Raw genomic sequence first — 15,914 nt, 5'->3', positions numbered from 1 at the left:
TGGGCCTCGGGGAACACACGTGGGCACCCAGGTGCTAGGTGACTTTCCAGGGCAGTAATCTGCTTTGGGCTAAAATGAGACTTGATCTTCTGTTAGCCCTAATCATCAATTAGCACCCCCACTCTGCAGAGACGTGACAGTCAGGGCCTCACGGCAATCTCCACCTCCTCCCTTCCCCCTCCGCGGGTCCTCAGGTAGACCCACGACTGAGTTCAGTCATTAGTGTAATGCTAGACAAGGGCGAGCTCCGGGGCTCAAGCTGGAGGCTCCCCCACATGCCCTGCTCCAGCTCTGCCAGACCCCCACCTTCCGAACAACAGGCGACCCTGGGTGTCCGTGGTAGCCCCATGGGATGGGGGGCAGGCAGGATTGGTCATCTCCCTGCAGAAAGAGGGTGAACTTGGCCTGAGAAGGAGGGGTCAGCCCATCCAAGGCCACGCTGCCGGTCCCTGGCGGTGCTGGGAAGAGGCGATCCCGTGTCCAGTGCTCAGAAGGGGCCAGGTTGGGCAGTCACCTCAGAGGAGGCCCACTTCTAGTTCTGACATTCTCGGATGCTCTGATTCTTTGACCCTGGTGGGGGACAGACAGATAAAGCTCCCTGGGAGCCAGGAGGAGGAAAAGGTATAAACTGGGAAGTCACAACAACCTTGTTACATCAAGCTACTTTGTGAGGCCCCTTGAACCTGCTGTGTTCATGCTAGGAGCCCCTGCTTCCCATTCCTTTGGGTAGGTACCCAGAAGTGGGGCTGCTGGGCCATATGAGGAATTGCCAGACCCCCCACAAGAACCCCTGTTCCCATGAGCAGTCACTCCCCATTGCCCACCCCCACCCCCAGCAACCATTCATCTGTTTTCTGTCTCTGTGGACTTGCCTCTTCTGGACATTTCCTATCAATGGAATCATTCGGTATGTGGGCTTCTGCGTCTGGCCTCTCTCACTCAGCATCATATTCTGCAGGCTTGCTCATGTAGCGGCGGTCAGAACTTCATTCCTTATTTTGGCTTAATAGCATTCAAGTGCATGGATAGGCCACGTTGTGTTTATTCATTCACCCGTCGATTCACTCTTTGACTGTTTTTACATTTTGACCTCCTGTGAATAGTGCTGCTCTGAGTGCAAGCTGGGGACATGTGTCTTCAGTTCTCCTGAGTGTAAGTACTGGGGGCACACTCTCTTGCAATTAGGCAAAACTCAGCTTCCCGGGTACCCCTGGGCAATGAGCCCAGCTTTCCTGGCCGCCAGTTGGCCCTGGCAAGACTGTGATCGGGACTCCTTCCTTCGATTCCACACGGAGCCCCTGGCCTGGCACCTGGCCCGCGGCAGGTACTGACCCGTGCTAGGAGCCATTCTCGGTATGGGCGGCCGCACTGGGGCTCCATGGAGCCCCAGCCCGCAGCATGGCAGCCTGGGATTTCCCCCCCACCCGCAGCAGCAGCCGTATCACCGGGAGCCTTAGCCTGCAGAGTCATGGCACTGAGAGTGGGAAGGTGACGTCACGTGCCCATGTCTTGGCTTTACCGAGCCTCAGGCCAACCCAAAGGAGGTGTCGAAGGCAGCTGAATTTCAGGACTGTGTAGAGAGGAGCTGGCAGGAACCACGAGAGAGGATGTGCTCCCCTGTAGACGGGGACAGGGGCTGCAGAATTAGGCAATCAGCACGTAATCAGAGCGCTGCCAAGCATGGGGCCTGCAGCCAGACTGCAGTGGGCGAAGAGGGACAGAGGAGGCAGCCCGTCTGGAACACTCTGTTGACAGGTTTGCTTTTGAAGGAGGTGTAGTCAGGAACAGTCCAAGGAAAGGTCATGAACTCAGGGGACGGAGACTTGAGCAGGTGGATTGTGAGTGCCTGTGGGCACCTTCAGGAGCTGCGGGAAGGCTGCTGGGAGGGCCCGGATGAGCACCCTGGTGACCGTAGGAGCTGCAGCTCATGGGAAGCAAGGGGGAGCCGGGAGCGGAAAGCGAGATGCGCAGTGGAGTCTCCCCCCGCCCCGCCCCGCCCCACACCTGTCTTTGGCTTCTGTGGGGAGGACCCCCAGCAGTACAACTTGCATCCATTTGGGTCTACCCGCGGGGAGGCTCCACTTCCAGGCCTCAGCCCTGCAAAGCCTCCTGGCCTCCCCCCGCCCCACCTCCCAGGGCTTTGGGAGAACTGGGTGGGAAAGGCAGATTTGGGCTTTGGGCTGCTTCCCTAACCCACACCCCAATCTGGAAATCTTGACCCTTGGGTCCAGCTGACCTAAGAGCGAGGTCAGGACAGTAGGGAGGAAAGGGTATGTCAACATGGGGGAGGGCCCACCTTGGCAAGCTGGGGGCTCTGAGTTGGGCTCCCAGAAAATCCTTCTGAGCCGCCCTCACAGGCTCATCTTAGGAGCTAGGAGGCAAGGGGTGGGGGAGGAGGAGGTCTAAGTCCCGGGCCCAATTAAGAGATCAGGTGGGGAAGGGTTCGGGGGCTTTTAAGGTGAGGAAGCCTGGGCTGATCCCTCAGCCTAGTATAAAGCGCCACGACCCCCAGGCAGCCCCAGGGCTGGCAGGCATTGGGGACAGGGCTTTCTGGAGCCATGACCCAGCGGTGGGGCCCCCAAAGGCTTGCGGACGGGCGGCCGCAGCCCGGCTATGAGGACAGCACCCAGGCAAGCATCTTCACCTACACCAACAGCAACGCAACCAGAGGTGAGCGAGCAGGCGCTGTGAAGGCTGGGTCACACTGGCTGGAGCCGCCCTCCAGGGACACCAGGCCTGAGTGGCCACACGGGGGCAGGGGCCCGCTGGCCACCCATCCCACTCGGGAGACTTCTCTTCTGCACATCGTGGTCAGCCGAGATGGTCTTCTCCCTTAGTCTTTATGATGACATGAAATGGGGGGGGGCTTTCTGAATATAAAAGGACACCATAATATGGAACATGCATTTTCAAACCACATAGGCTTCCCAGACCTTTTGAGAATCCCTGTCCCAGGGACGTTCATTAACTATTTCCTTGTGGCCCCAGGCTGCTAGTGAGCACTCATTACATTCAGTTCTGGTGTATCTACCTGGCCGCACTGCCCTGAGCTTCCTGGGGAAGAAGCCGGGTCTGACTCATTTTTGCATCTCCTGAAGCCAAAAGGAGGCAAACGGCAGGAGCGGGAGGCTGGGCAGCTGGCCCGGAGGAGGGTGAGTGACTTCTTCAACCTTAGGGTCGGAAGAGACGGTAGTGGTCATCTTGTCCAACTGTGCAGCTGGGGCCAGCAGCCTTTGGCTGTGCGTTCTTGGGGAGGAGGCTCGCTTGGCTCCCAGGGCAGTTTTTCCTCTGCTGAGGCGGCCTGAGTTATGCCCTGGGGGGGGGGCAGTCCAAAAGCTTTGCATGCAAGCCCTGCGAAGAGCTGAGGACACTGGTGACCCCCAGCCCCCGGCCCCCCTTCCCCAGTCCCTCCTCCAAACCAAAGCCCATCTGTTCCTTCAGGAATGTCTCACGTGCCCTGGTTTCCAGAAGCCACACCAACTCCTTGATGGCCAGGGTTCCCAGGCCAAACTAATTAAGAACCCTGAAGTTTGCTCTGACCTGATTGTCCGTGTCCCAGACTGTCCTCGATGGAGATGCAACAGTGCTCTCCCTGGAGGGCCATAGGACTTCATGGATGCCTGAGATTCCTTTTTGTGCTTTTTTTTTTCTTTTTTTTCAAAAATTCAAGTATCTACCGAAGTGGAGGGAAGCATGTAACGAGCCCCTGGGTATCCGTCACTTATTTCATCTATAACTGCCTCCACGCACCCCTCCTGATTTCTGGAAGCAGATCTAAGGCATCACATCATTGCCTCTGTAAATCTTCAGGATGCACCTCAAAGGGGAAAGGACTCTTTAAAAACATAACCATAGTGCCATTGCCACACCCATAAGGTAACATTGCCTTGATATCATCGGATCTCCTAGTCAGAATTGAAAAAAAGGTCATACATTTTTTTCCCTTTGCTTGAATCAGGGCTCCAATAAGGTCCACAGGTTCAGACTGTTCGTTCTCTTTTCATCCTCTTTGAATTTAGAGGTTCCCCCTCTATCTCCTTGTAATTTATTTGTTGAAGAAAATGGGTCGTTTGTCCCTGGACTCATCCACTTCAGACTTTGCTGATGGTTTCCCATGTGTAGCTTCCCACGCCCCTCCCACCTCGTTTGTCATTATGTTTGTGTAAATTGGTAGTTGATCTGAAGATCTGCTTAGAGGTCAGTTGGATCTGCTGGGTGTTTGGCAAGACCTCTCCATTAAGAGGGTGTCCCTTTTTCTGGGGTGTTGGCAGCTGCTGAAGCTCGATGGCCGGACCCATTAAACCACTGGGGATTGCAAAATGGTGACATTCTGGCTTCCATACCCCATCTTCATCTATTAGCTAGAGTACTTTGATAGAGAGAAACATGCCCTCATCTACTTTTGGGTTCCCCAGGGGCACAGTGTGTATGGGAAAGGCAGGAGAAATGCCTCTTCTTTCCTTTTAGTGTTCCCATTCCAAAGTAATGACTTGGTTTCCCAGTGGAGCCAATTGGGTTTGACCTCTGTGTCTCCTTTTCTCCCACTAGGAATCCTGTTCTCAAGGGCTTTGGGTAGAAGAATTAGAATATCATTTAATTACTCATTTGCTTGATCTCAAACACACTCACAATGGTCTCAGAATAAGGACACCAACACTACCATCAACAACATGATTACCCAAAACTTAACAGTTGGACAGGTCTTTTTAGTCTTAGGGTCTATGCCACTAGGTCCGAGTAGTCAAGCTAGTGTCTTTTCAAGTCCCTTAGAACAGTCCCTCTCTATGTGATTATGCCTCTGAGTGGATACGCATTTAGTTTCGTTTGTCTTATTTTTGATTTTCCGGGATTGCTTTTTAAAATTTAACGTTGATTTTAAATTATGTAATAAAATATTTACAAGATTCCAAATTAAAATCTAGAGAACAAGGTATATTCAAGGAAATCTTGTTTCCTTGCCTGCCCCCACACCCAATTCCCTCCCCGCCGAATATTCTTTAGAACACCTTCGCCTGGGAGTAAACTGTGATACCCATTTCTGTACGAAATTTGTCCTGGAGATTTCAGGAGGGAGGGGCAGGACGAGACATCTGCTCTGCTTGCACTGCTAGAAGACCCTCCTCTGTGACCTCCCGCATTCAGAACACTCCTCTCCCCTCCCCCACCACGCACTGCCCTGTCCCTCTTGTCCCTGCCCTGCCCAATCTGGACTCCATGAGCTGTCTGGGAAGGATGCTCTGGCTGCCTCATTTTGAAATTATCCCAAAGCCGGAGTGTTCCAAACACCTCCCAGTTCCAGCTGCTGTTCTCAAACTAATCCGCTGTAGTTTCCGGGGAAGATCTGTTGGCAATTTGGGGGGGGGGGTGAGTCTCTGTTCTCCAGTCTATCAGCAGCTCCATTGTTTCTCTCTGCTTCCTTCTGCATAGAAACCGGTACCATGCAGGCCTTCAGTACTCAGAGGTCTGGTCCCAGGGAGCCTGTGCCACCTAGCATGGTTGCAGATATCGTGGATGGGTTTCCAGGAGCTCCCTGTGAAAGGGGCAAATGAGGCTCATGCACAGAGTACTGGAACATCATGGGTGCTGTGGGGGCTGGTTGTGCTGGGGGGGCAAGATCTACCCCATCCCTTCTAGCCAGGGGACCCAAGAAAGCCCTACTTCTCTAAAACTAGTTTGAGTTGGGGTTTTGAAACACACAACTGAAGTGTCCTGGTAAATCTGGGGATTCTGCGTGGATGCCTTCCTAGGTGCTGTACAGCTTTGTTACATGGCTTACAACCCCGTCAAGTATTCTGCCAAAAATGATGGTGGTGAAAAAGGTCCTTCCAAGACAGAGACATGCGGAGCTACTGTGTTGTAATAAACGGGAATTAGCTCTCCTTTTCGTTCTGTGTGCATTTCCTAGGGCTGCCATGACAAAGCCCCACACACCATGTGGCTCAAACAACAAGAGAAATTCCTTCCATCACAGACCAGGACAGAAGTCCAAGGTCCAGCTGTGGGCAGGGTTGGCTCCTCCTGGCGACTCTGAGGGACAATCTGCTCCAGGTCTCTCCTCTAGTTTCTGGTGGTGACTGGCCATGTGTGGTGTTCCTTGGCTTGTGGAAGCATCACCCGGATCTCCGCCTTCCTCCTCACATGGCCTTCTCCCTGTGTGCCTGTCTCTGTGTCCAAATGACCCCCTTTTATAGGGACACAGTCCTATTGGATGAGGGCCCACCCTAATGGCCTCATTATAACTTGATTACCTCTGGGCAGACCCTGTCTCCAGATAAGGTTACATTCACAGGTACTGGGAGTTAGGACTCCAACATCTCTTTTTTTGGGGGGGGACACAATTCAACTCATAACTCATTCATTCATTTATTCTCTGAACACTGATTGTGTGCTGGACCTGCCATATGAGATGAATGACAGGATGTGCACATGGGTAATTCCAATACAGGTTAGAACGTCATAGAGCTGCGTGGAGATGGTAGTCCCGAGGGGCCGAGTTGACACTCAGCTGAGGAATCTGGAAAGGCTTCCAGAGGACAAGGGCATCCGAGCTGGGCTTTATGGTACAGAAGAGAAGTGGACCCAGGTGCAGGGGAGAATGTGAGCAAAGATCCAACAACAGAGAGACATGGAGCCCTCATGGGAAGCAGCACAGTGGGTGCAGGGTTCGAGGGAGAGAAGCCTGCCAGTGGCACCCCAGAGGGCTGACCCACATCCTGGGGGTGGCAAATCAGATGGGGGAGTGATGCCTGGCCTAGATGATGAGGAGTTCTACTTTGTTAAGGTCAAGAATGCCTGGCCTGAGGGACGGATGGAAGGAAGGTTGTTTGCAGATAGGCAAAGCTAAAGGGAAGAGGCTGACTGCAGAGGCGAAGGTAGTGGGCAGGGGGGCAGGACGACTGGCGGAAGGCTCTGACAAGGCAGGGAGGGGCGGGCTGGGCATAGCCGTGCAGTTGGGTAACGCTGATGCCCAGCTCCTCCCCCACTCTGTACCTCCTGATCCTAGGTCCCTTCGAGGGTCCCAATTACCACATCGCTCCCAGATGGGTGTACCACCTCACCAGCACCTGGATGATCTTTGTGGTCATTGCGTCTGTTTTCACTAACGGGCTTGTGCTGGTTGCCACCATGAGGTTCAAGAAGCTGCGTCACCCCCTGAACTGGATCCTGGTGAACTTGGCAGTTGCTGACCTGGCAGAGACCATCATTGCCAGCACCATCAGCATTGTGAACCAGATCTACGGCTACTTTGTGCTGGGCCACCCCCTGTGTGTCGTGGAGGGCTACACTGTCTCCTTGTGTGGTAAGCCAGCCCGGGGCCCAGGCTCAGGGAAGACCCAGCCCGCTGTGTGTGAAGGACACACTCACACAGCGACCCCCCAGGTGTGCCCACGGTACACACTTGAAGGGAGACAGACCTGCAGGGGAAACAAGGCTGGGGTCATCATGGGGTGGGGGGGGTGGTTGTAGTCCAACAAGTAGGTGTACTGAGTGCCTGCCCTGAGACAGGCCAGATACAGTACCAGGTAATCCCAGGACCATGTGGGAGGGAAGGGCTCTGGTCACCCCAAACAGAATTTCCATTCAAATCAGGGATGTGTGCCCCTTCAGCTCATCTGTGTTGGATTTTTCCAGGGAAAGAAACACTTCCCATTAGAGCTTTTGGGATATTGAAACTAGATCCCAGATCCCGTTCCCCATCCCCATCACTAACATCTCTGTGGGCCTTGGCTCTACTCAGGCCAACACTGGCAGAGAAGAACCCATGTGCTGGGCACCAGAAGTATAGGATCCCTGCCCGGAGGTAGTCCCAAGTCCCCTGGCAAGAGGGGTCCCTATCCCAAATGGTGACCACATGGCACCATCAGTTCTCTCAGAGCACCTGGAGGAGACAACGGAGGACCTGAATCTTGAGCTGGGGCGAGGCAGTCAGGGAGAGCCGGGTGTGGTTGGCGCTTGACAGAGTGAGGCTGAGTGAGCAGGAGTGGCGAGGAGGCTGGAGCAAGAGCTGGGTCTGTCACGCAGGGGGCTCCAGATGAGGGGGGAGGGTTGCCATGAGGCCAGGTTTCTTTCTCTGGGGCCCACAAGGAAGGGGAGGACAGGCAGGCCCGATGAGGCTGAGATCCCCTCCGGGAGCTCTTGCGCCAGGCCTCCCATGAAAAAACAGAGGGCTGAGGGTTGCAGCTTGGTGTCCGTCCAAGAAGACAAGGAGCCTAGGGCCATGGCGCTCCGCACACGCAGCCTGGGTCTCTAGGCCCTCAGCTGTCACACCCGCAGAGGCTCGCAGCTGCTCTTCCGTTTGAAAAGTTTCCCAGAACGATCTGGTCACCATTCCTGGGTCCTTAGTTCCCACATCTAACTTGGGTTTGTCTAATTGCTACCTAAACTAATCTCCAATCCACATTCTGAGGAGGTGGACATTAGGAAGAGAAAAAAAAAGACACTAGGACGGTGAGGGCCTGGTGAAGGAAGGGGGACCCTGGCCCCAGATTTGAATTACTAGTGCTGTGAATAACACTGAATCTCTTTACCACACCGCTCCTCCATTTTCTCATCTGTAAAATGGGGGCAGGACTTAGGGGCAAGATTTAAATGAACGTATTGGCCTCTCTCATAACCCTATGAGGTAGGTGCCAACATGAAGCCCACGGGACAAGAGCGGACACTGTCCCCCCATATCTAACTGCCTCTCATTTTACAGATGATGGTCCAGCACTCTCCCAAAGGTACAGAGTAGCAGTGACCAGGGAAGGTTGGGCAGAGAAAATCTATCCCCCAAGTCCAAGTGCTCTGTGTACCTTCATGTCCACTCAAATCTGTCTCTGGTTCTGTCAGGATTCCCCTCTCGCCTCTGCATCTGCTTGAGGTCTGTTTTCAATTTTTTCTTTTTTTAAGATTTTATTTATTTGCAAGAGAGAGAATGAGAGACAGCATGAGAGGGAGGAGGGTCAGAGGGAGAAGCAGACTCCCTGCTGAGCAGGGAGCCCGATGTGGGACTCGATCCCAGGACTCCAGGATCATGACCTGAGCCGAAGGCAGTCGCTTAACCAACTGAGCCACCCAGGCGCCCTTGAGGTCTGTTTTCAAGTCAACAGAGATGATACTGAAATATAGTAATCAAAGTATTAAAAATTAATTAGTGGCATAGTCCTTCGTTAAAATTATTAGTAAATGTATTGTTTAGAAGTATTAATGATACCATTCTTTATTAAAGTATCAGATAACTGGATCTGGCCGACAGCCACTGAAATTTCAAAATGGTAAGGAATACAGTGATATTGGGAAATGTCTGCCACCTCTGGAAAGTGACCAAGCCCCAGGCACTGCTAATGCCACCGTGCTAATAACGGAAGGAAATGCCCAGTGTCCATTAGAGGTTACTGGAAACAAAGCTGTCTTTTTCCTGCCCCAGTTCACGGAGCCCTGAATTCTGCCCACAGACCTCCAGTGTGTAAGCAGGACAGGAAGACACCGTCTCCACCTGCCAGATGGTGGGCGGTGGTGGGAAATCTGGAAACTTAAACAAGTGTGCATACTGGCAGAAGGGGGCACAGGTCACAAGACGCAGGTCCTGTTTCCTTGCCCTTGGCTGGGACCACAGCACCTCAGTGTGGTCATGTGGGTGTGGGCATGGCCATCGGGAGGCGTGTCGGCATTCGAAGAAAGGCTGGTGGCCAACTGAAAGAGAGCTAGGAATCAGGGTGGTACAGGCCCAAGAGGAAAGAACGGGGAAAAGAGGGTGTTAGAGGAATTGACCAAGAGACCCACTGCCCCCTGGACCTGAATACACTTTTGGGGAGAATTAGGTGTTTCAGGTAGGTGGGAAGGAACCTCTTGATCTTGAAAACTGTCGGCTGGTCTGGATGGAAGGAGTGACATTGGAGGCTCAAAGCCCTCATCTGCCTGCTCTCCCCTGCAGGGATCACGGGTCTCTGGTCCCTGGCCATCATTTCCTGGGAGAGGTGGATGGTAGTCTGCAAGCCTTTTGGCAACGTGAGATTTGATGCAAAACTAGCCATCGTGGGCATTGCCTTTTCCTGGGTCTGGTCTGCTCTGTGGACAGCCCCCCCGATCTTTGGCTGGAGCAGGTAAGGATACCAGCATGCAGGAAGGCAGGTCATTTAGTGCAGAGGGTGAAGGCTGGTGGGGAGGGTCAGACTCCCGATTCCATTCGTGACCTTGGGGCAAATTGCTTCCTGTTTCTGGGCCTCTGTGACCCCATGAGTAAAGTGAATATGGACCCAACTCTCCCTGTGACCCCTTTGAGGGTGCAGTGTCTACAAATGTATAAATCTGCCTGGCTGCAACATGGAAATGGGCCCCTGTCGTCTCCGAGCCTCTGGAACGGTCTGTTTCCCCTAAGCGTGAGCTGCTCGTGGGAGCCCACAGAGAAAGGTGACAAGCTCAAGCCTTGGGAATAGCTGTAAGTGAAAGCAGGGCCCTCTAAGCCACTCTGCCCCAGGCCTCTTTCTAGCACATTCTTTTTTTTTTTTTTTAAGATTTTATTCATTTATTTGAGAGAGAGAGAATGAGAGACAGAGAGCATGAGAGGGAAGAGGGTCAGAGGGAGAAGCAGACTCCCCGCTGAGCAGGGAGCCCGATGTGGGACTCGATCCCGGGACTCCAGGATCATGACCTGAGCTGAAGGCAGTCGCTCAACCAACTGAGCCACCCAGGCGCCCTCTTTCTAGCACATTCTGAGGGGCCTCCCTTTCAGAGGCTACTTGGGTTGCATGTACAGCAGGGCCTATAATAGGTCATTTGTGTCTTGGCCAGGCCGCTTCTTTGGGGGCTCAGGTGTTATGTGTATTTTACCGCAATAAAAAAAAAGAAGGGGATATGAGACCTAAAAATGGACAAAGGTTTACCAAAATTCTACCCAAGGGTTTCCTTTGGGGGCGATGAAGGTATTGGGGAAGTAGATAGAGGTGGTTGCACAACATTGTGAACGTACTAAATGCCACTGAATTGTTCACTTCAAAAATGGTTAATTCGGGCGCCTGGGTGGCTCAGTTGGTTAAGCGACTGCCTTCGGCTCAGGTCATGATCCTGGAGTCCCGGGATCGAGTCCCGCATCGGGCTCCCTGCTCGGCAGGGAGTCTGCTTCTCCCTCTGACCCTCCCCCCTCTCATGTGCTCTCTCTCATTCTCTCTCTCTTAAATAAATAAATAAAATCTTTAAAAAAAAAAGGTTAATTCATGTAATGTGAATTTCACTGTGATTTTAAAAACCAAACAATCCTGGGGTGCCTGGGTGGCTCAGTCCATTGAGTGGCCGACTCTTGATTTCAGGTCGGGTCGTGGTCTCGGGGTCCTGGGCTGGAGCCCCACGTTGAGCTTCGTGCTCAGCGGGGAGTCTGCTTGAGCATTCTCGCTCTCCCTCTCCCTCTGCCCCTCCCCCTTCTCTAAAATAAATGGATAGAGCTTTAAAAAAAAAACAAAACCAACAATCCTCCAGCCCAGGTCAGTGGTGTGCCTGGCCTGAGGGGTCCTGTGTTGCCATGCCTACGTCAGGACAGGCTGCCAGCCCTTCTCTGCAGGTACTGGCCCCACGGCCTGAAGACGTCGTGTGGCCCGGACGTGTTCAGTGGCAGCTCGTACCCTGGGGTGCAGTCTTACATGATCGTCCTCATGACCACGTGCTGCATCATCCCACTCGGTGTCATCATACTCTGCTACCTCCAAGTGTGGCTGGCCATCCGAGCAGTAAGCCCCCAAACCCTCCTGGCTTCACCCCTGCCTGGCAGGATCATGAGGGCCAGGGACGTTGAGGCTGGCACAAAGGATCACCCAGTCCTCTCTCCTGACCTCAAACCACACATGAGTCCTGCAATTCCTTTGGAAGTGCCACTACAGCCCTGGCTCCCTTGTCCTTGCCCCTACAAGATGGGAAGGGACTGTCCCCCGCCCTTCATGTGGGGCCCAATAAGGGAGCAGAGCTGCATTTCTTCCCTGACCCAGGACAGTTCTCCCCTGGGTGGAAAGACAGCCAGACCCGCAAGTGAAACCTGCGCATCAAAAGGTGGTTTTGAAACACTGCCACCAGAGTGACCCTGTCCCCTTCACGGGGCTGTTGGGGCAGGCCAAGGAGTGGATTCGCATGTGCCATCTGTCCCCAAGACCCGCTCTCCACTCTCCTCACTGGGAAGTTGATACTGTCTGCAGCCACCCCCTACCCCCTACGTAGGCAATCAGAGTGAGGCAGAAGAGGAAGAACATCGTACATAAGTTGTCCCCTTGTCAGCCAACTCACCTACAATTAGTTTGATCGGGCTGCGCCATCTGTTCCTATTGAGATCCTGCTTGGCACAGTTGGTAGAAGGCCCTTTGGGGTGGTGCCTTTCTGATATGAAGCTGCTTGTGCCCACAATCAGATCAACAAGTGCTCATAAGCTCTTTCTAGAGTGAAGGCCACAAACTCCCTGCCTGCAGCCTGTGATGTGCCCCCTGCCCCGCTTCCTCCCCCAACCCCATTGGCGGTCAAGGATCGGAAGCAACCTAGCTGGCTCCCGCAGGTATCCAACCATTGCTTGAGCCATGTTAGCTCTGGGCTAACAGCAAGCAGTGTCCAGCCTCTGGGTCTCCTCCTGCTCAGCCCCTCAGACCTGAGCACTGGAGGGGACACACTGATAAGGGACCAGGTGGTGCTAAGGATGGCCTCCTTAGCTCCTTCCCAAACTCCTTATGTGTGGCTTAGCCAAGCTAAGCCAAGAGCTTGGAAGGCCCTGGCTCAAGGCCGTCTTCTCTAGGGCCAGCTGTGCACCACCTCAAAACCTACACAAGCTCCCTCAGGGCCAGCCCAGTGCAGCCTAAGCCAGGCTGCCGACTCACGCGGGTGGGAGCTGGCCGCTGACTGGCCCGGGTGGGCCCATCTCCTTCTCACCATGACTCCCCATCCCCGGGCCACCTGTCTCTTGCCTTCTCCCTGACTCACTGCCCAAGCGATAGCAACAGAGTCCCCTGGGATGAAGAGCCCAGAGGGACCCGCCCACTCACTGTCCCCGGGCATGAATCTCTGTCTCCCCCAGGTGGCAAAGCAGCAGAAAGAATCTGAGTCCACCCAGAAGGCAGAGAAGGAGGTGACACGCATGGTGGTAGTCATGGTCTTCGCGTTCTGCGTCTGCTGGGGCCCCTACACCTTCTTTGCATGCTTCGCCGCTGCCCACCCTGGCTACGCCTTCCACCCTCTGGTGGCCGCTCTGCCAGCCTACTTTGCCAAAAGTGCCACTATCTACAACCCCATTATCTATGTCTTTATGAACCGGCAGGTAAGTCACATCGTTAGCAGGACAAACCAGAAATAGACCGCAGAAGAGCCCAGTGATGGCTCCCACCTGAAATCATGTCCGGGGGAACCTGTTAATGACCTCCAGGACAACGACCAGGGAAGGCTCAGCACATGAAAGCTCAGCGAGCCCTCCCTCTGGATCCTTTCAGAGCCTTGACCTGAGGGTGGGCAGCTCCACAGTGCATCCTGTATGTTGCTACTTTTCCGTTCTGTTGGTCTCAGGGCTACCCTGGAGCTCGAACACCCAGGGGATGCCTGAACATGTCTACATTTACCCTACCTGTGCCCGTTTTGCTTTTATAGGCACAACTCTCCTCTTAATTTTCATCTATCCATCTTTAAACCCTTTAAGAGGCCCTCTTGGCTACACTGATATGTGGCTTTTGTGACTTTATGGGTTAGTTCAGGGGAACATGCTGTGGTCTTGCCCAAGGCCTTGCCACATGGTAGCCGTCATGGGCTGGCATATCGAACCTCAGCAGCAAATCGCCCAGGACTCTTAGACCTCTCGGAAGGTTACAGGTGACCACTGAGGTTCATCATCTTCCAAGCATAATTTGCCTTATTCTTCCTTGAATCCATCAAATCTACTTCATTAAGGCACAGCTGTGGATGTGTGAATTAATGGTGACCAGAAAGGTCCATGGGCCAGAAATACCACCTTCGCAGGGGCCTTGCATTGGCCTTGCATTGGCCTTGCATTGCACCAGACCCAGTCCCCATTCCTTCCAACTAGCTCTTCTCTGCTCCTCCATTTAACAGTTGCCCCATGGCTCACTCCCTCTGGCCTGGCCCTGACTCTCTGTAGAGTTCATTAAGCACACACTCTTTGGGTAATGTTCAGGTATTTAGTAGGACCAGTACTGCAGTTGATTCCCCAGGACTCCATTGTTGGCACCTCAATACCTTGAGCGTAGTTCTATCCCTGGCTCCTATTTCCTGGCTTTCACGTGGGTCTCTTGTTAGATCTGGTTCTTGTTTATGGAACCCTAGGCTATCTTGCCTTGTACTATGTTTACTTGAGTCTTTCCATCCTCCCCTTGCAGAACTCCTTCTCCTAGATAAGACATCTGTACTTCTGGACCCCTCCAGGCTTTCAAACTTTGCTTTCACCCTTTCCACATTGTCATCCCTTCCTGCTGCATTCTGAGAGAATTTTCTGTAATGGAGCTCCATGAGGACAGAGAATGTTACTCTTTTTCTCCACTGCTGATCCCTCTGGGACACAGTCTGGCGCAGAGTGGGTGCTCAGTAGATAGATGTCAAATGAATTCCTCAGTTAAGTCAATTCTGCTATTTGGCCCATTTCTTGTGTTATTGATTTCAATAATTATGTGTTGTATTTGTGAGAGTTTTGATGTTGGAGGGAGCTGGAGGAGATGCCTCTGGTCTGCATTCTTAAGCCATTGTGGTTAGCTCAGTGATGATATGAGACATAATTTGAGAAATGAATACATTCTAGATCTCTTTAGGGCCAAGCAGCAAAGACTGGAGCCCTCTTGGTGCCGGAAGATTCTCTTGGCTAAAGACATGAGGTAGTGGCTAGACTGTTATCTACCTAGTCCTTGTGGAATAGAAACAAGATGACAATCACATTCTTTTTCACTAAAATGCCTCTGAGTCTCTTCCCAGACATTCTGGGGATGGGTCACCCTATGCATGGGCCCCTTAGCTGGCATCACCTTTGGTTACTGTACAAGTTTCCCGAGACTACCATAACAAAGTACCACAAACTGGGGGGCTTAAACCAACAGAAATCTATTCTCACCCAGTTTTGGAGGCCAGAAGTCCAAGATCAGGGTGTGGGCAATGTTGGTTTCTTCTGAGGGCTCTGAGGGTGAATCTGTTCCCTGCCTCTCTCCTGGCTTCTGGTGGTAGCCAGTAATCCTTGGTATTCTTTGGCTTGTAGACAAGTCACCCTGATATCTGCCTTCACCTCCATGTGACCTTCTCTTTGAGTCTGTGTCCAAATTCCCTTCTTATAATGACGCCAGTCACTGGATTGGGGCCCACTCTATTCTAGCATGACCTCATGGTAATGTACATCTTAATCACATCCACAAAGACTCTATTTCCAAATAAGGTCACATTCACAGGCTCTAGGGGTTAGGACTCAAACATAGCTTTGGTGGGGGGGGGGCAGTGTCACAATTTGACCCACAATAGTCACCATCAGATTCTAAATTAGATGACTTAGATGAATGAATAGTCAGGAATAGACTATCCCCACGTGCAAGTAATAACCTCAGGCTTCCTCCATTCTCCGTATAGGATTCTGAATAGTAGCAGAGAAGGTGTTAAGTCATTAAGATGACCCTTAATGAATACCTTCCTCAGAATTCCCCAAGAATGACCTTTAGCGGAGTACATTCGTCCTTTCTGCTCTGTTGAGTAACACTTTCTGTCCTGCCAGTTTCGAAACTGCATATTACAGCTTTTTGGGAAGAAGGTGGACGATAGCTCTGAACTCTCCAGCGCCTCCAAAACAGAGGCCTCCTCTGTGTCTTCAGTGTCACCTGCATGAGTCTCTCCCAGCCATGACAACAAAAAGGTCTGCTTCCCACCAGAAAACATAACCCCTGTCCCCACACCAGCACTTTGGCCACCCCCCCCCCACTGCCTCTTCTTCT

At 52.8% G+C, this 15,914-nt stretch overlaps 1 protein-coding gene across 1 annotated transcript; it reads left to right on the top strand.

Moving 5' to 3' along the window:
* The first annotated feature begins 2,558 nt into the window (after positions 1–2,558).
* Positions 2,559–15,808, top strand: LOC118522192 (long-wave-sensitive opsin 1). Its single transcript, XM_036071062.2, has 6 exons — positions 2,559–2,670; positions 7,004–7,300; positions 9,917–10,085; positions 11,537–11,702; positions 13,025–13,264; positions 15,698–15,808. Exons 1-6 carry the CDS (start codon positions 2,559–2,561, stop codon positions 15,806–15,808), a joined length of 1,095 nt encoding a protein of 364 aa, XP_035926955.1.
* The last annotated feature ends 106 nt before the right edge of the window (positions 15,809–15,914 follow it).

This window comes from Halichoerus grypus, chromosome X (assembly GCF_964656455.1).
Source record: "Halichoerus grypus chromosome X, mHalGry1.hap1.1, whole genome shotgun sequence".
NCBI classification, from domain to species: Eukaryota; Metazoa; Chordata; class Mammalia; order Carnivora; family Phocidae; genus Halichoerus; species Halichoerus grypus.
The sequence above is the reverse complement of the archived record's forward strand: the minus strand, read 5'-3'. Positions and strand labels throughout refer to the sequence as shown.